Consider the following 21475-nt stretch of genomic DNA (forward strand, 5'->3'; position numbering starts at 1 on the left):
GCACATTTGCTAGTACATTGACTTCTCGATGTTTCTTGAAGTTGTGCTTTGGCTTTCTTGTAGCCCGAGCAACACCTGCACCGAAGATTGTGGGCCTGCATTCCACCAGTGTTCCGTGAGCCCACTTCTTGCATTTCAGCATCAGGCTCCTTCGCGATCCCTGGTCAGTAGACTGGTGGGTCCCTGTGAAGGTAACACTGATTTTCCTTGGGCTTCTCTGGTTGCTCCAGATGTGCCCTGACTCCCTACCAAGTGGTGAGTCCCTCAGACCTTGCTGGTCCACACTGAAGCATTTCTTTACTTTCTGCGTGGGTTGCTGTTGCCAAGGCTTGTTGGGTCCAATCGGGACACTGACACCGCAGCACTCAACATCCTTCATGGGACAGCTTGATTCAAGATCCTGGTTGTCGTCGATGCCTCCTGGTCCTCGTGGCTGAAGAATCAAGCTTCACCTGAAATCACCCGACATCGGTGGGCATTCGTCTATCGTGCCCCTGGTCAATGGCTAGTGACCCAGACTCTTTCCCTCTGTTTTCCGGTTATTGTCATCTTCGATCCAGGCTTGGATCACTCCGGATACTTTCCTCTTCGACTGCAGCAGCACTTTAAAGCAGATCGCCATTGGCAACTACGATGATTCCCGACACCAAAGACACCTATGCACCCGGCTTCCCTGGGTGAGGTAACTCGAGTACTCCGCTACTCCCGTGGGTGTTGGCTCTAGAACCCCTAGACATGGCTTAGCAGTTCGGGCTGGACTGTTCTCATGAGGCACAGGGTCAGACTGATTTGCATATGGCCATGTCTGAACTGGGGTGGCTGAGTGAGCTAAAGAATGGTGATGGATTAAACCCATATCAGTTGACTGGGGGTGAGTGTTTGATTTCCTCAAGCGCTCCGTCCATAATCCCCTTTTGTATCGCTTTGTTCGCCCTAAATTGGCAGGGTATGCTCAGACGTGAGTCCCTTCCTTGCTCACTTGGTTACTGGATTCAAGATAGCCTGGCTGATGAGTATTATGAATCCGAAACCGGTCCCAGGATGCTTGTTTCCGGTCCAGGGAAGACATGGCTTAGCAGTTCGGGCTGGACTGTTCTCATGAGGCACAGGGTCAGACTGATTTGCATATGGCCATGTCTGAACTGGGGTGGCTGAGTGAGCTAAAGAAAGGTGATGCATTAAACCCAGATCAGTTGACTGGGGGTGAGTGTTTGATTTGCTCAAGCGCTCCGTCCATCATCCCCTTTTGTATCTCTTTGTCCGCCCTAAGTTGGCAGGGTATGCTCAGACGTGAGTCCCTTGCTCACTTGGCCACTGGATTCAAGATAGCCTGGCTGATGAGAATTATGAATCTGAAACCGGTCCCAGGATGCTTGTTTCCGGTCCAGGGAAGGCATGGCTTAGCAGTTCGGGCTGGACTGTTCTCATGAGGCACAGGGTCAGACTGATTTGCATATGGCCATGTCTGAACTGGGGTGGCTGAGTGAGCTAAAGAATGGTGATGGATTAAACCCAGATCAGTTGACTGGGGGTGAGTGTTTGATTTGCTCAAGCGCTCCGTCCATCATCCCCTTTTGTATCGCTCTAGAACCTCTTAAGTCAAAAGGAGTTTGCTCAAAGTCCTCCTCCAAGTGTCCCTTTTCTTTAAATTTCCAACTGCGACTTTCCCCATTGAAGTTAACAGTAATACGTGGCTGTGTTTAGACTCTGCACGCGTCCCCTGTGGGTCCCCTTTGTCACTGCCTTGGGTGATTCCTTGTGGCCCCAGCACTTCTACAGGCTCTAGGTCTTGTGCCTAGTCAAGTCGTGGTTCTTATACCACTTTCTTAATATATAGTTTGGTACTCCCCTAGGGCAACATACATTGTGCTAATTTACTGTGTGCTATTAAGTTTACTGTATGTACTTTTGCCTCTAGCCTCACAAAGAGACTAGTGGGATGGGTTTAGAATAAATACATATATTTTATATATATACCTGGTGTGGTTCTCCTTTCATTTGGTCATTCACAGGATTATAGACTGGTAAAACAAGCTGCTTTACATTCCTTCAAGCGTTAGCCTGAACGATGGTTTCCATAACTACCACTAGGACAGCTTTCAATATAGGTTGTCTTTAACCTGTCATCAATAAGGGTCGTTTGGACTGGTGCAAGGTGCCCACTAGAATAGTGGACAGCATATGCCAGGCCAACTTCTCACAATGAGCACAACAACAGTTGTTTATTAATTCAATATACATAAAAAATGACTGACACCTGCCACCCAAGCCATTCTTATAGCTTTGGGGGCCTGGAATAGTCAGAAGTGCCACACTTGTAGTAGGGTGATGTTCCTATGTGTGTTTGTACTGTCATCGGCAGTGCTGGCCAGCGCAATGGGTGGTTAAACTGCAAAGGCCTCCTGACGACAGCACTGCCACTTATGTTTTTTTTTTTTTTTTTTTTTACAAATTAAGCACTGGATGAAGAGAACCAAAGTCGGGAGAGAACTTGAAAATACACGCACTTTCGTAGAGTGCATAGTAAAAACAAAGAATGTAGCGCCTGAAAAAGCAAGCAGTGTAAGAGCACAGTAATGTGTCATACTCTCTACTGCCCCTACTCAGTCTTGGCCATGCAGCTATGTTTCGCATTTGCTATCTCTTCTGCTTCTTGGCGCTCTGAAGCCGGTGGCTTACAGTGAGAAGTAGACAGGGAAACAGTGAATACATAAATAAATACCTGAATGAGGTTCTCGTGGTTCAGTTTAAATTTCATCGCCAGCAGGTTTCCGAAGAAGGGGAGGGGGGTCGGACCCGGGGGAAGTCGCCGGATCTTCCATCGCTGTCGGACAAATTCTGCCGCGATGACGCAGAGCACCAGGGCAAGAAGGAGCTCGCTGACCACCAACATGGCACCGTCTGTCTGTCCTTTACACGTGATGCTATCTATCTTCCTCTTCTCTGTGTTTGCTCAGTCTCTCTGGGTTTCTCTCTCTCTTCTCTTCTTGTGTGTCTTGTGTTTGCTTCTCAGGGTTTCTTCTCTGTGCCCTCTTTACTCCACTACCTCTATCTGTCTCTCAGTCGTCGTTTGTCTTCTTTAGGTCTGCCCTCCCCTCAGATGTCCTGTTTTGGCTGTCACACCTCGGCCCCCAAATCCCGTCGTCGCTGTGTGTGTGAAGGTGCGGCCCCTGCCTCACAGCGCTGCTCCCCCCTTCCTAACGCTAGAGACGGCTGTGGCACGCTCCTTTTAAGTGACCAGGCACAGACAGACCAGCTGCATGCTGGGAGGGGCCTTGCCGTCACAGGTAGCCATGCCGCTGAACTAAGACATGATGCACCCAGATTTACTGTTTCCCCCTCCTACCTTTACATTTGGGTTGTGCTGCAGCGCACTGACCCCTGGACAGAACATTCGTTAGTAACTCTGACCAGGGTGAGAGGCAGCCAGGGCGAAGTCTCCTCGTGGTTACGAAATGTAACAAACAAGTCTCTGGGGAACTTTCACCGCTTGCCAACTTCGAGGCGCACACGTGATCTCTATCAAGTTCACTGCCTCTGGCTTGAAGGCCGGGGAGCTGCTCCTACCTGAACTCCATTCACCTGTCTGTTGACCTCGGCAGCTGTCTCTGGCTGAACTTCGGTCAGATCTCCTGCCTCCGCCTTGAAGTTTGATTTCCTGACTGTTGCATGAACTGTGTCGACCTCCCGCCGCCGTCCTAGACTCTGGACTTTGATGACAGCCCTCTGCCCCGCTCCAGTTATCTGCCTGTGCCCTCGAGCGCCATCTGCAGCCCACTCTAAACAGAGTTCCCCAACCCTGATGTCTTGCCTTTGGCCAGGGCACAAGTCCTAAACAAGCATTGGCATAGCCAATAGGTATCGCTTTTGGGACCATATAAGTATTTCGTTATGCAGCACAATATCCTTGGTGCAACAACAGCAACTGTTGCATGGCTAAACACTTATAAGATCCCAAAGGCGAAACCTATTGGCTATGCCAGTGCTTGTTTAAATAGCTCTATTTAAAGCCCTGGGAACCTTTCTGCCTGCCTCTCCCACACACACACACATGCAGCTCTCGGCACTATGTGTCACCGGCCCCCGACAGCACACAAACACACGCATGACACACACAACAGACATAGGAAACAAAGGAAAGGTACCATACCTGGGAACACTGAAACCGTCCGGCAGAAAATAAATGTCTAAAGACTCTTTCCTTCTCTGTTTACTCACATTTAATGTGCACTCTCTCTCGCCCAGAGCAACATTTGCTCCTGCCGGTGCCAAACGCTTTAAATCTGATCTTCGAGGCCAGAAGCTGTCAAGCCCTGCTCGGCGAATAAGATTGATCGAGGCCCGGTTTTCCTTCCAGCTTTGTTAGAAGCAGAATCTAGAGAATTAAGGGCCTTGCGTTTAGATATTAAATAACCGCGCACTTCAGCGTGTTTTCTATGAACAGAGGCTTGGATTGCAGGCATCCGATGTTGCATTCCCAGGTATGGCTTTGTTGTGTCTGTGGACTAAAAATAGGGTGACCAGATTTTGAGAACACAAAAGAAGCACTAAGAAAATAAATAAAATGTAATTTCTAAAACCAGCATCACACCTGTTAATTAAATTACTTACTTATAACAGCTGCTAACTAGCACAACATTAGAACACCCAATAAGTGACTTTCACTGGTTTCAGTCGCCCTCCTCCAAAAACCAGGACATGAGCAAAAATTGCCGAAATATGCCGGGACAGAAGGTGAAAACCCGGGACTGTGCGGCACCTGGTCACCCTAACTAAAAAGAAGCTGAGCCCAGAAAGCACAGAGAGGATACATGTGTGAGGGGGCAAACGTCTCTTCCTGGCAGTCAGAAACATTTCGAGGAGCCTGCTGCAGACAGAGGCAGGGCCAGCCTAGTGTAGGAAAGACTGGAAGACTCGAGGAGAAGTCAGTAGCAGGAGTTTATTAGGAGCACGTCTTCACAAGTCAGTGCATCAGTTTAGAATGCCACAGTTCTCAACCACAGATCTCAACATGTACATTCAAAAGATGCTGCACAAGGCATGTGCACAACAGCCAGAGACAACCACGAGATGTCACAGGCAAAGCCATAGCCACGTGCCATCTCGTGGTCACAGATAACAATGTGGGCAGTATACAACACACCTCCCTTCCTGTAAATAAAAAAAAAATAAACAAAAAAAAACAAAATCTATGCAGTAGTGAAATCTTAACACATGACAAAATTCTAGTAGTGAACAAGAAAAGAAATAAAGACCTAACAATCCTAAAATTTTAATTCATGACAAAATCCTTGTATCTCTCGGGGAGACGGTGAGGCCTAAGACATTTTTTTGAAACCACAGTGGAGGGAAAAGTCCTTACATCCTCAGGGTTCCCATTCTCATTCAAAAGACATCCTGAAGATGTTCCCACATTATCAGATCCAAAATCAAGAAAAACATTGCTGTCATCGCTTGACACAACACCCCCACTCGGCATACCTTGACCTTTAAATACAGAAACTCTGTTCAAGTTCCAAACACTCCCATCCTCAATTCTGACAGCATGCTTGAAAACTTCAATAACTTCCATGGGACCGGACCAAATTTGACCCCCTTTCAGAACACCTTCCTTTCTTTTAATACGGACAAGATCACCAACTGAGATGATATGTTTGCTAACAGATCCCTGCTTTGCTTCCATCCTTTCCTTCATCTTATCCTTATATGCGCTGACTCTATCTCGAACCAACTCATAATCTACTCTTGAAGAAACACCATTCTCACCTAAATTTTTTTTTAACCACCATGGGGTTAAACGAGTACTGGGTTTACGACCCCTTAAAAGTTCAAATGGACTAACCAAGGTAACAGAGTTAGGAGATGTCCTATAAGATAATAACATAGACTGAAGGGCATTACGCCAATTTAATTGACCTTTAACAGAAAGCTGGATCGCCTCCTTTACAACTCTGTTGAATCTTTCAACTTGGCCATTGGCTTCAGGGTGGAACACAGCAATCTTATTGTGCAAAATCCCACATTTGGTGATAAAACCTTGAAAATCCTTACTAATAAACTGTGGTCCATTGTCCGTCACTATTTCTTCTGGAATTCCTTCCCTGCAAAAAACATCATCCAAAGACTCTACTACGTTCCTAGTTGTTATCTCTTTAACCATCTTTACCTCTGGCCACTTTGAGAAGTAATCTATTAAGACTATCCCAAATCTCTCACGCTCAGGTAGAACAGAAAATGGACCAATGAAATCAAGACCTAATTTCTGCCAAGGACCAAGAGGGTATTCCACAGGGCAAGGTTCAGGACGTAAAGGAACAGCAGACTTATCACTGTTGGCACATTCTGGACATTTTTGGACATAGTGTTCCACACAACCATCCACTCCTGGCCACCAAAAGAAGTCTTTTACGCGTCTTCTGGTAAAAGAAATTCCTAAGTGCCCTTCATGGGCAATGCTAATAATAGTATTTCTCAAGGCAAAAGGAGGAATGAATTTATCACCTCGCATTAGAACCCCATTTTCAACCGCTAACTCATCTTGAACTTTGGCATAACTCATCATATCGCCTGAAAACTTCCTTTGTTCAGGCCACCCTTGTAGAATGTAATTCTTAACCTGATTCAATTCAACACTCTTCTCCATTTCTCTTGCCCAGGACTCTTTACTCAAATCAACATTCTCCCCAAACACTAGCATGATGTCTTGCGAAGTGAACGCAACTTCACATTCGACATTGTCAGGTGGAAGATCGCAGGGAGTGTGCAACCTAGACATACAATCAGCATGAATGTTGGTTTTCCCCTTTACATACACCATCTCAAAATGAAAAGACTGTAGCCTAGATGCCAGCCTAGCTAAGCGAGCTGATAAAGTTCGACCTCCACCTGGTGCCATCATGTAAATGAGAGGCTTATGGTCCGTCTTGATAATGAATTTTGTTCCCCACAAAAATGTTTTAAAGTGTTCGGCTGCCCAAACTGACGCCAATAGTTCTCTTTCAATAACTGAATAGTGTTTTTCAGCGTCCCTCAAGGCCCTTGAAGCATAGGCGATTATCCATTCTTTTCCACAGTCATTCTGCATGAGCACGGCTCCTAGCCCTGTGCTACTTGCATCTACCATGATGGTACACTTTTTCCCAATGACAAAAGGTCTTAAACAAGGTGCATTCACCACATACGCTTTAAGATTCTGAAATGCCTCCGTCATGACATCAGACCATAAAAACCTAGCGTTCTTCTTTAGGAGTGGTCTAAAGGAATCAACTTTGGAAGAAAAATTTGGAATAAATTTGGCATAGAATTCTATTAATCCTAAAAAGGCTACCAATTGTTCCTTTGAAACGGGTACAGGAGCTTTAATGATGCTCTCTATGTGTTTTTGCTTAGGTCTGATCCCAGAACCACTTATGGAATGTCCCAAATATTCAACTTCTCTTTCTCTTATTTTACACTTATCAAGACGAAGAGTAAGACCTTTAGAGGACAAGGCGGAAATGACATTCCTTAAATTAATATCATGCTCCTCTACATTTTTCCCAAATACAAGAATATCATCTTGAAAGGCGATTGCCCCTGTCAACCCTTCAAGTGTCTCTTTCATAAGTCTTTGGAAGACGGAGGCAGCACTAGCCAACCCAAAAGGCATGCGTTTGTATCTAAAGAGGCCTTCTGGCGTAATAAAAGCCGTCAAATTTTTGGAATCATCATCTAGAATGACTTGATGATAGGCGCTTGCCAAATCTATACACGAGAAAATCACAGCACCTCCCAATGTTGAAACCATCTCATGCAAATTTGGCAAGGGATGAGCATCCACCCAAATAGAGTTATTTAAACTGCGAAGGTCAACACAGAGTCTCAATTCGCCGTTGGATTTGACCGAAATAACGATCGGAGAAACCCACGGGGAGGACTCAATGGGCTCAATGATATCCTTGTCACACAAATCTTTGAGAAGCACCTTAAGTTTATCCCTGTAAGTAAGAGGGACGTTCCTGACTCTGTGCCGAACAGGAACAACACCATCGTTGAGTTTAATAGTGTGTTTAAAACCTAAAAACTGACCGAGTTTTCCACTGAACACATGAGGAAACTCAGACTTTAGATTATCGACCATGAGATCACGATCTGGATCATTGGTGTTAGTAACAGAGTAAACAGGGGGGTTAGCTCTAGGGTCAATCTTAATGCCCAATTGATCTTGGTGTGGCCATCCTAACAAAGGCTGCCCAGACTTAGCGACATATATTTTCCCGTATGTGGATTCCCCTGAGAAGGTGATTTTCCCCCAAAAATAACCTACCAATTCAATCCTGTGTCCGGTGTAACCCCCTGGAGAAATGTCGGACTCAAGTAGAATTTTGTTAGGCCAATTTTTTTTTACAACATCTAAACCCAATAATGTATACCATGCACAGGTGTCCACAAAAATGTTAATTGTTCTCCCCTCTATAATCACATCACATGATGGAAATTTACTTACACCTTCACTACCACAAATATTAATAACTGTATTAATATCATTTTCATTAGAATCATATTCATCAAAATCTTGAACTATGTTAACTTTTTTCGTGGTAGATTTACAAAACTTTGTTAAATGCCCTTTCTTATTGCATTTCATACACATTTTATCAAGGGCAGGGCAAACTTTAGAATTTGCTAAATGGTTTGGACTTCCACATCTGAAGCAAATCCACTGAGTGTTGCTCTTCTTATCACTTTTAGTGTACTTAAATTTTGAGTCAGTCTTATCACTTCTAGAAGTAAATGGTTTCCTGAATTTTACAACACCTAGCCTGTAGCACAAGAAACACAAAAGAGGAAAAAAAAATATTTTCTAAAAGGAGTGCGTGTGTGTAAAAAAAAAGTGTAAATAAATCGGCGCATGGGGCAGAATGAGGCGTGCCTTCCTGGCTTTTTTTGTATCAATCACACAGACAGTGGCCTCTTTTGATTAAACGCTAAATTGTAATTGGGCAGCGGCAATCATGTGACAGCCAATTCGGTCCAATTTCAACCTTGTCTCCATGAATTCAATAGTTTAACGGTAGCACGGTCCCCATACGGCTGTAATCAGTGAATTAGAAAAAAAAAACACACCCGCCGAGATTTTATGAAAGTTTTAGTACTTCTGATTATTAATTGTAGTGCACAAGATAGGACTGAGGGGGTGGGGCTGCCAAGCAGTATAGTGCAGTGCGTCTGTGACTAATCTTAGATTTGGAACATTATTCGAATTTGCGAACCATTACAGACATTGTTGGTTTACTTATAAAACAGTGCAAATTTTCTCAACTCTTATCAGTGGAAGAGGGTGTTTGCAAACGTATTCCCAAAGTGTGGAAAAGGTAAACATTTGAGGCTTTATCGTGAACAAGGACATGGAAGCAACTAGTCATGCTACTGGAGAGGACAGAAAACAAAAGGATATTTTTGCATGTTTTACCCCAGCTTGTACATCTGCTCAAATTTTCCTACCGTGGATGCGAACCATGACAAAGTCAGGAAGATTTTTTTAACACAACGTTTTTGAAACATTGAAGGATCTGAAATAAAGCAAATTGCATTCTATTTTACTTCCCACGCTTTCTAGTTTATTGCATATTGCAGAGGATGTTAAACTAGTAAAATTAAGTGGAGTGGTCTTGGTGCTTGCCAGACACAGGAAGAATCACAACAGAAGCACGAGTGCTTGAAAAGTACAGACGCGCACGCAGCCAGGCTAATTGCACTTAATGAGGCCAGCAGAGTGACGAGATCTGTGGTGGGGAGGGGGACGGAATTAAAGCGCGGAGAGAGGCACGCAAAGCGCGCACACATGCACTCAAGCTCTAGGCCGGCAATGGCAGCATCTGGTAGCACTTTTTTACCCCTTTACTAAAAGTCGAGCGAGTAGCGCATGCGCTGCTCTAGGCTCGACCTAAAAAATAAGTGGGGGGACTAACCTAGCTAATCAGAATGCAAGTCGCATTACGGCATGTGACATCACAGCGCGTGACTTCACAGGAAGTGGCATCTTAAGAAGTGACATCAGATCTTAAGCCCTCACATATATGTTTAACATGTCTATCATGAGTATATTGGAGCATATTTCGAGTATAAAGGGAAACGCTCCTGATTTAGGAAGAAGATTCACACTTTTGTAAGCTATACATAAAACAGTGTTGCCCTTTGTCAGCGTAAACTTCCTTTACCCATAGTGCTTTAAAAAAAAATAGTGGTACTTAAATTATTTCAACACCTCCTCAGGAGTAGTAGGCACTATATAAATTACATTTATTTTGTGTAAATACAGGGAATGACCAACTCATCTGACATTCTTACAGTGAATGCATATTTTGTAAAGTGGGACTGAACAAAGTGAAAAGCTGCCTCTCAAGTATGTGTGAAGTGCTAAAAAGGATTGAGTCTTTGTTTCACCTCAGCTGCATTTTCTTCTAGGTGTGAGGCTCCTGACCCTCCCAGCCAGGAGATTCCAACAAAAGGTGGGCCAATGACCCCTGAGATTCTGCCTTTGTTATGGGCCCAGCAGGAGTCTGAACTAAGAAGGCCCCCTCCCCACCTGCACGTTGTTGCGGATCTAAAGCAGACAACAATGTGCAGACATTGCAGAATGTGTCCCGGTGTTTGCAAATTACACCGCGACAAATTCAGCATATTTTTCAGTGGGGCCCAACTTCTTGGCAGTCCACCCTGTGAAAATAGTGAGTGGACGCCGTCCACCCCCGTGTACCGCCAACTCTTGCCCTGCCTTTGCCCTAACCTCAGCTAATCTGCCCTTCATTAAACGTGATGACCCCTCTGTGCCCTGACCTCTGATGACCTTTCTCTGCAAGTAGCTGAGTTGAGCTATCAATCCTCAGACTGCTTACCAGTCAATTGTGTTATCCTGGTTCTCCCATCTACCACGCTAGTCCTAATTTTAGGATTGTTTACCCCTTGCTAAATCAACAAAACTTTCAAACTAAGCCTACATCCTTCCTGTTTAGCCCACCTCCTCTCTCAAGATGAGGGTTTAGGAAAAGTCCCTCTATTCCTAATATCTCCTGTAAGCCTACCGTACGACACCAGGGACCCAAGAAGGACCATTTACGGGAGGAGAATCGGCCAAAAATACTGGTAAGAGGAAAGTAAATTAGAGTAATGTTGATTAGCGTCTGTACCCTGCCTTTTTGTTCCTGCCCTTAGAATATGAGAATAAACTAGAGAGTCTTTAACTCGACCTCACTGAAACAAGGAAAGCACCGGATGGGTTTGTTTTGGATATGCCCTTGTGGCTCATCCTTGTGTAAGGATGACCGCTTATGGATTGTTCTGCATAAGACTTCCAACAATATAAGTGAGGTACCCTGATGCTAGGAAAAGGGACGGGCCGTAAAACACAAAGAAAAAAAATCCCCTTTTCAAAGAGATCAAATATAAATAAAATGGATGTGCAAGTAGATGTTAAAACCCACCCAAGGTTTGGATCATGTGATATAAGTACTTGTGGTATCACAGGCCAAAAACTACCAATATTGTCACTAAAGAGAGAAATGACAAAACCTTTTAGATAAAATTACAAGTTGCTGTAATGTATTACAAAAATTATTCAATAATCAATAATCTACTCAAGTTTAAATCATTTATTTAAAACTCTTATAAAAACACAAACAAAAACCAGATTGTCTCGAAATCCTACAAGTGTAGTTTTATAAAGTGCAAATTCGTATAGTCACCAGTATATTTCAAAACAGTGATTTTCCTAACAAATTGGTATCATTTTTAGGTCTCGGCGTCAACGCGCGGAAGCGCGTCTCCGCCGAGATCTTTTGTCAGCGACTATCATTCCCAGGAGACAGTCCTGGCCACGCGCATCCTTCCAGGCGATTTGTAACTGGAACGCGCGCTGTGGCCAGGCGCTGTCTCCTGGGAAGCGCAAGCACCACACACGCATGCGCATACACACACACACGCGCCCATGCACGCACGCACATACATACATACAGAGACACCACCCCTGACTCATACACACACGCGCGCACACACACAAGTGCACCGAGGCCCCCCCTCCCCCTCCCCCTCCCCCGCCGTCACCGTCGCACACATACATACACACACACACACGAGCATACACACACACAAGTGCACCAATCGCGCTCCAGCCTTTTGGAACTTACCTTACCTCAGCACGCGGCGCCCAACCTCCTGCTGGCGCGGCCCCGGGGCTCTACACCGCTCACAGGAGCCCCGGGCCGCGAGACGCTACGACTCCGCCTGCCTCCTCTTCCGGTGTGAACGTGGCCCCGCCCCCGTCACAGGCGACCGTGCCTGACTTCCGGGGCGGCCGCGAGTTCAATGAAATCGTGAGGGGTGACATTAACTGATGCGCCATCTTCCAACTCGGACACTCTATGCTCCGCCTCTCTAAAACGTTCCTGTGCTGGTCGAGTTTCGCCACCACCGACTCTAGCCTGCTGTTCATGGCGTCCATTTTAGTGTTGATTGAGGAAAGGCTTTGCCGCATCCCTACAAGAAGCTCTTTCCACCCCTCATCTCTTGTCTCCGGCGGGTCCTCATCTACACGTTCCCTCAAGCTGGAGCTGGGCGTTTTGCAGGTGTCAAACGATAATTTTGCTTGTTTAGGTTCCGTTCTTCCCATGGCTGTGTGGTAGTGGCGCCTTTTGTGACGTGTGAATCAGTGGTGTCTGTGGTCAGGGATTTGCACAGGTTTTCCAAAGCCTGCGCTCTCAAACGCCTTGCAGAACAACCAGTAGTTTATGTCCAGCAAACGTCCCCAGGGGGGGGGGGGGGGTGCTACCAGCTGCAGGACATGTACACACTGGTCTACCCGGTAACAGTTTAAAAGAGCCCTGGCATCACAAAATGGATGCTGCAGCCACAGACACCAGTCTGGCCTCCTGCTGATGACCAAAACTCCGGCAGGGGAGGCCTGGACAATAAGCTTCCTGTCACAGGGAGGTGTAACCACCTCCCAGACAGGCTTTAGTGTATTGGGGCTGGATGGGTGCACTCTGAGGGGCACATTTGGTGTTCCTGCGCATAGTCCAGTTCAAACCGGTTGCAGGGGCTACCAGCCCCTGTTTTGGCGTGAAACTGGAGAAAGGAAATGGGTGTAGCCACCCCTCTTTCCAAACCCTCCGATAGGTGGGTCCCCAGAGTTAATCCAACCCCTCTTAGGTATAAGTAAGGAACCCCTGGCAACAGGATTTTAGATATCCCTGGACGAAACTCTGCAACTGAATCCTGGAACTTCAACGCTCTACTGAAGATTAGAGGATGGAAGAAATCCTCCTTGGGGACAACGAGTGACTCCCCTGCTTGGCAGGCACCAATGAAGCATTTGCGGGTCTGCATCTGCAAAGCTCCCGACGGACTCCGAAGTACCTGCAGCCCAGGAAGAGGATTTCCAGACTTTTCAGAGGCCGACCCGAGCAAAGCTGAGACCTACAGCGCTCGTGAGTAACGTGGAACCAGAACTCCTGGACATCGTGCACATTTGCTAGTACATTGACTTCTCGACATTTCTTGAAGTTGTGCTTTGGCTTACTTGTAGCCCGAGGCCCGAGCCCCATTTGCACCGAAGATTGTGGGCCTACATTCCACGAGTGTTCCGTGAGCCCACTTCTTGCATTTCAGCTTCAGGCTCCTTTGCGATCCCTGGTCAGTAGACTGGTGGGTCCCTGTGAAGGTAACACTGATTTTCCTTGAGCTTCTCTGGTTGCTTCAGATGTGCCCTGACTCCCTACCAAGTGGTGAGTCCCTCAGACCTTGCTGGTCCACACTGAAGCATTTCTTTACTTTCTGAGTGGGTTGCTGTTGCCAAGGCTTGTTGGGTCCAATCGGGACACCAACACCGCAGCACTCAACATCCTTCATGGGACAGCTTGATTCCAGATCCTGGTTGTCGTCGATGCCTCCTGGTCCTCGTGGTTGAAGAGTCAAGCTTCACCTGAAATCACCCGATATTGGTGGCCATTCGTCTATCGTGCCCCTGGTCAATGGCTAGTGACCCAGACTCTTTCCCTCTTTTTTCAGGTTCTTGTCATCTTCGATCCAGGCTTGGATCACCCCGGACACTTTCCTCTTCGACGGCAGCAGCACTTTAAAGCAGATCGCCATTGGAACCTACGACGATTCCCGACACCAAAAGACACCTATGCACCGGCTTCCCTGGGTGAGGTAACTCGAGTACTCCGCTACTCCTGTGGGTGTTGGCGCTAGAACCCCTTAAGTCAAAAGGGGTTTGCTCAAAGTCCTCCTCTAAGTGTCCCTTTTCTTTAAATTTCCAACCGCGACTTTCCCTAGTAGAGTTAACAGTGATCCATGGCTGTGCTTAGACACTGCACGCGTCCCCTGTGGGTCCCCTGTGCCACTGCCTTGGGTGGTTCCTTGTGGCCCCAGCACTTCTACAGGCTCTAGGTCTTGTGCCTAGTCAAGTCGTGGTTCTTATACCATTTTCTTAATATATGGTTTGGTACGCCCCTAGGGCTCAACGTACATTGTGCTAATTTACTGTATGCTAGTAAGTTTACTGTATGTACTTTTGCCTCTAGCCTCATAAAGAGACTAGTGGGATGGGTTTAGAATAAATACATATATTTTATATATACCTGGTGTGGTTCTCCTTTCATTTGGTCATTCACAGGATTATAGACTGGTAAAACAAGCTGCTTTACATTCCTTCAAGCGTTAGCCTTAAGGCTGGTCTCCATAACTACCACTAGGACAGCTTTCAATATAGGTTGTCTTTAACCTGTCATCAATAAGGGTCGTTTGGACCGGTGCAAGGTGCCCACTAGAATAGTGGACAGCATATGCCAGGCCAACTTCTCACAATGAGCACAACAACAGTTGTTTATTAATTCAATATACATAAAAAATGACTGACACCTGCCACCCAAGCCATTCTTATAGCTTTGGGGGCCTGGAATAGTCAGAAGTGCCACACTTGTAGTAGGGTGATGTTCCTATGTGTGTTTGTACTGTCATCGGCAGTGCTGGCCAGCGCAATGGGTGGTTAAACTGCAAAGGCCTCCTGACGACAGCACTGCCACTTATGTTTTTTTTTTTTTTTTTTTTTACAAATTAAGCACTGGATGAAGAGAACCAAAGTCGGGAGAGAACTTGAAAATACATGCACTTTCGTAGAGTGCATAGTAAAAACAAAGAATGTAGCGCCTGAAAAAGCAAGCAGTGTAAGAGCACAGTAATGTGTCATACTCTCTACTGCCCCTACTCAGTCTTGGCCATGCAGCTATGTTTCGCATTTGCTATCTCTTCTGCTTCTTGGCGCTCTGAAGCCGATGGCTTACAGTGAGAAGTAGACAGGGAAACAGTAAATACATAAATAAATACCTGAATGAGGTTCTCGTGGTTCAGTTTAAATTTCATCGCCAGCAGGTTTCCGAAGAAGGGGAGGGGGGTCGGACCCGGGGGAAGTCGCCGGATCTTCCATCGCTGTCGGACAAATTCTGCCGCGATGACGCAGAGCACCAGGGCAAGTAGGAGCTCGCTGACCACCAACATGGCACCGTCTGTCTGTCCTTTACACGTGATGCTATTTATCTTCCTCTTCTCTGTGTTTGCTCAGTCTCTCTCTCTTCTCTTCTTGGGTGTCTTGTCTTTGCTTCTCAGGGTTTCTTCTCTGTGCCCTCTTTACTCCACTACCTCTATCTGTCTCTCTGTCGTCGTTTGTCTTCTTTAGGTCTGCCCTCCCCTCAGATGTCCTGCTTTGGCTGTCACACCTCGGCCCCCACTTCCTGTCGTCGCTGTGTGTGTGAAGGTGCGGCCCCTGCCTCACAGTGGTGCTTCCCCCTTCCTAACGCTAGAGACGGCTGTGGCACGCTCCTTATAAGTGACCAGGCACAGGCAGACCAGTTGGGAGGGGCATTGCCGTCACAGGCAGTTATGCCGCTGAACTAAGACATGATGCACCCAGGTTTACTGTTCCCCCCTCCTACCTTTACATTTGGGTCCGTCGTGCTGCAGTGCACTGACCCCTGGACAGAACATTCGTTAGTAACTCTGACCAGGGTGAGAGGCAGCCAGGGCGAAGTCTCCTCGTGCTTACGAAATGTAACAAACAAGTCTCTGGGGAACTTTCACCGCTTTGTGGTTTTTGCCAACTTCGAGGCGCACACGTGATCTCTATCAAGTTCACTGCCTCTGGCTTGAAGGTCCGGGAGCTGCTCCTACCTGAACTCCATTCACCTGTCTGTTGACCTCGGCACGCAGCCGTCTCTGACTGACCTTCGGTCAGATCTCCTGCCTCCGCCTTGAAGTTTGATTTCCTGACTGTTGCATGAACTGTGTCGACCTGCCGCCGTCCTAGACTCTGGACTTTGATGCCAGCCCTCTGCCCCGCTCCAGTTATCTGCCTGTGCCCTCGAGCGCCATCTGCAGCCCACTCTAAACAGAGTTCCCCAACCCTGATGTCTTGCCTTTGGCCAGGGCACAAGTCCTAAACAAGCATTGGCATAGCCAATAGGTTTCGCTTTTGGGACCATATAAGTATTTACTTATGCAGCACACTATCCTTGGTGCAACAACAACAACTGTTGCATGGCTAAACACTTATAAGATCCCAAAGGCGAGACCTATTGGCTATGCCAGTGCTTGTTTAAATAGCTCTATTTAAAGCCCTGGGAACCTTTCTGCCTGCCTCTCCCACACACACACACATGCAGCTCTCGGCACTATGTGTCACCGGCCCCCGACAGCACACAAACACACACATGACACACACAACAGACACAGGAAACAAGGGAAAGGTACCATACCTGGAAACACTGAAACCGTCAGGCAGAAAATAAATGTCTGAAGAGACTTTCCTTCTCTGTTTACTCACATTAATGTGCACTCTCTCTCGCCCAGAGCAACATTTGCTCCTGCCGGAGCCAAACGCTTTAAATCTGATCTTCGAGGCCAGAAGCTGTCAAGCCCTGCTCGGCGAATAAGATTGATCGAGGCCCGGTTTTCATTCCAGCTTTGTTAGAAGCAGAATCTAGAGAATTAAGGGCCTTGCGTTTAGATATTAAATAACCGCGCACTTCAGCGTGTTTTCTATGAACAGAGGCTTGGATTGCAGGCATCCGATGTTGCATTCCCAGGTATGGCTTTGTTGTGTCTGTGGACTAAAAATAGGGTGACCAGATTTTGAGAACCAAAAACCGGGACATTTTGCAAAAATAGAAGAAGGACTACACATGTACATCAATGGGTGCTGCGCAGAATGACAATTCTTATCAACATAAGAACACAAAAGAAGCACTAAGAAAATAAATAAAATGTAATTTCTAAAACCAGCATCACACCTGTTAATTAAATTACTTACTTATAACAGCTGCTAACTAGCACAACATTAGAATACCCAATAAGTGACTTTCACTGGTTTCAGTCGCCCTCCTCCAAAAACCAGGACATGAGCAACAAGCACTGGCGTTGCCAATAGGTCTTGCAGTAGGAAAGTTGGAGCTATTGGTTTTGTAAATGACATTTTATATTTATATATCGTTATTGGCATTGTCAATAACAATATATAAATATAAAATGTCATTTACAAAACCAATAGCTCCAATTTTCCTACTGCAAGACCTATTGGCAACGCCAGTGCTTGTTAATTATCATTGGCGGCTCGCAGTGTGCCAGATGGAGGTCAGGCTGCATTCCAGTCTCTGTTAATCTGGTATCTAATTAGCAGACCCCGGTACCCATAAATAACTCGATTAGACTCGATAACACCGCCTCCCACTAACGCAGCACTAGAGCAACTATTAACTTTTCTTAGGAAATGTGGGCAGCTTGCTGTGACTGGTTATTAGTCGTGTTCGTTCACTGTACGAGGAAACCATGATGACACCCGCTGTTGTCAGCCCGGCTGGAGAGGAAAGAACTCCGCAACAATATGATAATGGACCGAGCAGAATTCTTCGTAATTTAGCCTCTGTAAACACTGCAAGCTCTACGTCATCGTTACGACAAGAGTTTGGTCTGCGAAGTGCACGGTCCCAGGCAGTGGCGAGTGTGGTGCGATGGGTTTTTTATATTGCTGAAGGAAAACCTGGCACCCTGAGGTTTCAAATAAAAAATGAGCTGCTGGGTTCCTATAATGTTTACTCCTCTATTGTAAAAAACTTCAGACAGGCAATTTCTCTATTACAGATAGACGAACAAAGTCTTTTTACACTATCAGCTCCCCAACTAAAGTTATCTTTAAAGACCTCGTCTTGGGAGTTGAGTTTTAGAGCTGACAGTACGATCCGAAAGTCTAAGAGAGGAATGTTCCCCCTCGGTAACTCTTGTGAAATTAAAAAATTTCAACCATATTTAGGTTGGAATCTTCCTCATGCAGTTAGGCGATTTATTTTTTTGTTAAGATATGATTTACTTCCATTGAATTGTTTATTATCTAAATGGCATGGTGGTACAGATATCTGTGACCTCTGTAAACTTTATCCCCAGGATTTATACCATGTAGTTTTTGTTTGCCCAGCCCTTATGGTACACAGACGAAAATGGGTAAAACCTTTGTGTTTTCAGCTGGGTATTTTTACTGCTTATGATTTCATTGTAGCTATGTTTAATCCTCCTAACGAAATGTTTTGCTTTAAATTGTTTTCCTTCTTTAAATGTTTTTTAACACTGTATTGACATTTCTATTTAATCATGTAATCAATGTTGTTTTTCTTTTTTCTCTTTTTTTTTCTTTATTGCTAAACTGTTATGTGGATCTCGACAGAGTTCCGTTATCATAAAAATAAAAACTTGAACTTGAAACTTGACCGAGCAGCCGTTTATCAAGCAACACGAGTCGGGGAGACTTTCTCTGGCACAACCCAAAAATGTAGTGACAGAAAACAGGCCTCTGATGTCTTGTGAGCACAAAGTATGCTATGATATTCTTTTTGTGATATACATTTTGTTTGAACTCGTGGTAATAATCCAGGTGCGTGAACCGACCTGCGTCCACAGCCGTGCTGCCTTAACATCACTTTGAAAAGTGAGATGTCTCAGTGCTAAAGATGTCTGCTCTTAGAGCGAAAAAGGGGCGGCTGCACGTACGGGATAAAAAGGTTGACTTGGTGGGGATAAAGAGGGCTGTTTCTGGTGGTGCATACCGTGAGACTGTTTCTATTTGAATATACTAAAAATCTGTAATTTCAGGGAGAAAGAGTTCCTGGGATAAGAAGGGCGTCTTTTTTGGTGTTTAGAGGTGTGTCTGTGTCGTGATGGCAGCCTGTGATGTGTCGTGAGGCCAATGTGTGCTTACCAGGGAGTGCCAGGAGCCGGTGACAGCATGATGGGCACTGGAGGATTCTCATTAGAGGCAGGGATGTGGCAACTGTCTCTCGTGTACCGGACGCAGTCATGAAAATAATGGTGCGAGGGCGGCAGAGAAGAATGTAGAAAGACGCTAGGAGAGGGGTAGAGAGGATGAGGCGGACGGGGAGGGATATGACAGCATGAAGAGAAGAAAGGGGAGGAGAAGTGCAGATAAACAGGCATAGGGGAGGAGAAGCCGTAGAGCGCACGCTGGGCGAAGCCCTTTGATGTGCTGTGAGCGGCCGGGAAACTGAAAGTACGGCCGGCCTGTGGCCGGCCATGAATAATTAGGGGAGGAGAAGCCCTTGCCGGGAAACTGAAAGTAGGCCGTGAATGCGCGTGCTTGTTTGGTCCCGTGAACTTAAACAAAACCGCACAAACGAAACCCTTGGTTTCACGAGCGTTTTGAGGACATGAATTCTCGCTACGCTGAATGCGCTTGCGCGCATTGACAGGTCGTGTTAGAAACGGGACCCTGGCCGGCCAAGACTCGCGTCGAGGTCAGTCAGGGATCATCATTTCTAAAGTCAGGGCAGGGGAGTCACACACCAAGGCAACCCCCACTCGCCCTCTAGGTAGCGTGGCGCGAGCAGTCTAGGCTAAACTTGGAGGCGGTATGAGTTAAGTATTTGCGCACGCACCCCAGCAACAACACCCAAGGCCCACCACAAAGAAAGACTCCACACAAGGATATATATCAAAAATAGCCTTTGTATTATAATAAACAAAACACATTAGATAACACACGCAAACTGTACAATGTGCCAGAGGCACGGGCAGAATTTACAAGGGGAATTATGTACAGGACAGGGCCACATGGACCACTGTCAGGGGTAGGCACTTGTTAGATAATAATACTGGTAGATATACACTTATGTCGTAAACATAGAATGAGTAGCACCAAAATTACAAATGCAACACACATCCAGTAATCACTGGAACAATAAGGACCTCCTACGCAACCCTAACTCACTGTAGGTAAATCCCGCAGGTAACTAGGACCTAAGGAAGGAATACCAACACCTAAGCAATTCACTCTTAGCAAAGGGAAGGAAACCTAAACATAAAATGAACCATCAACAATCTACTATGCAGGTCACATTGAGCATAATGGATAAACATAAACAATCCTCTCTGCAGGTCACATTTAGCAAAAGGAGATAACCATAAGAATACCTAATCAGGTTACTTTTAGAAAAGGTAAGCGGAATCAACATTTCTCTATGCAGGTTACTTTTAGCAAAGAGGGATAACCATAAGAATACCTAATCAGGTTACTTTTAGAAAAGGTACAGGTTAGAACACATGCGCAAGAATTACATAACCAGAAATTACAATGCGCGGGGTGCACAAAGCACAACACTCATAAGGGTCCCTCAGGCCAACTGGCCTCGAAAGGGGCGGAATGCCCTGAGTCTCAGTGTCAGGGGGTCTGTACAGGCAGCACAGAACACAAAGCTTAAACGTGGCAACTGTCCACTAAGTGCTGGACAGTTGTAAGATACAGATGCACAACGTTGGAGCCAGGAGGGCTCAAGAATCAAGGTGAACAAGGAGCCTCTCAGGGCTCACCCAGGCAAATGTACAAGGTAGAGCTCAGCACTCTAAAAATAAGGAATTGCCCCAGAGCCTCTCTCAGGGCTCTCAATCACTGTGTGGGCTGGAGCCTCGCTGGGCTCGTCAAACAAAAGTGGCACCGTAGAGCTTCTGTGCTCTCCAACGATGAAAATGCCCCTGGGAGCCTCGTGGGCTCGAAGAACAGAATGGCCCCTCAGGGCCTCGTGGCTCTCAAACTAATTAATTACTGCCCACGTTGGAGCGGCCCGCTGCCAACCGGGGCCGCTCAGGGAACCAAGGTATGCCGCTTTGAAGCCCTCGTGGCTTCACTCTATCAGGGGGCGCGAGATCGCGCTACTCGGGGGAGAGGGGGCGGACCCCGACAACGTGTCCCGGCGCCCCTCCCTTCTGCCTCACTCACCGGCTGTCTCGTGGCGGACGGGGCTCCTCTACCCTCACGGGGAGCCTCCCAGCAGCAGCGCGGGGCTCCTCTCTCCTCACGGGGAGCCTCGGCGAGACGCTGCAAGCTGCTTCCTGGTTCCGCTCTCCTCCCCTGATGACGCGGCGGGAGGCTCGACCGCCTGGGCCA

The 21475-nt window shown here is 46.5% G+C and overlaps 1 protein-coding gene across 2 annotated transcripts in view; it reads right to left on the reverse strand.

The window, feature by feature from the left end:
- LOC147684117 (cytochrome P450 2J2-like) overlaps nt 1-16290 on the reverse strand; it is a 104117-nt gene extending 87827 nt beyond the window's left edge. Inside the window, exon 1 of one of the 2 annotated variants that reach the window (XM_086944487.1) lies at nt 15364-16290. In XM_086944487.1, coding sequence (XP_086800613.1) covers nt 15364-15534 — 171 coding nt within the window. In that variant the 5' untranslated portion in view covers nt 15535-16290. Of the gene's footprint in view, nt 1-2722; nt 3236-15363 lie in introns of those variants that run through there. The other variant, XM_086944486.1, reaches the window with a different exon arrangement.
- Nucleotides 16291-21475: the final 5185 nt, after the last annotated feature.

This window comes from Lissotriton vulgaris, chromosome 11 (assembly GCF_964263255.1).
Source record: "Lissotriton vulgaris chromosome 11, aLisVul1.2, whole genome shotgun sequence".
NCBI classification, from domain to species: Eukaryota; Metazoa; Chordata; class Amphibia; order Caudata; family Salamandridae; genus Lissotriton; species Lissotriton vulgaris.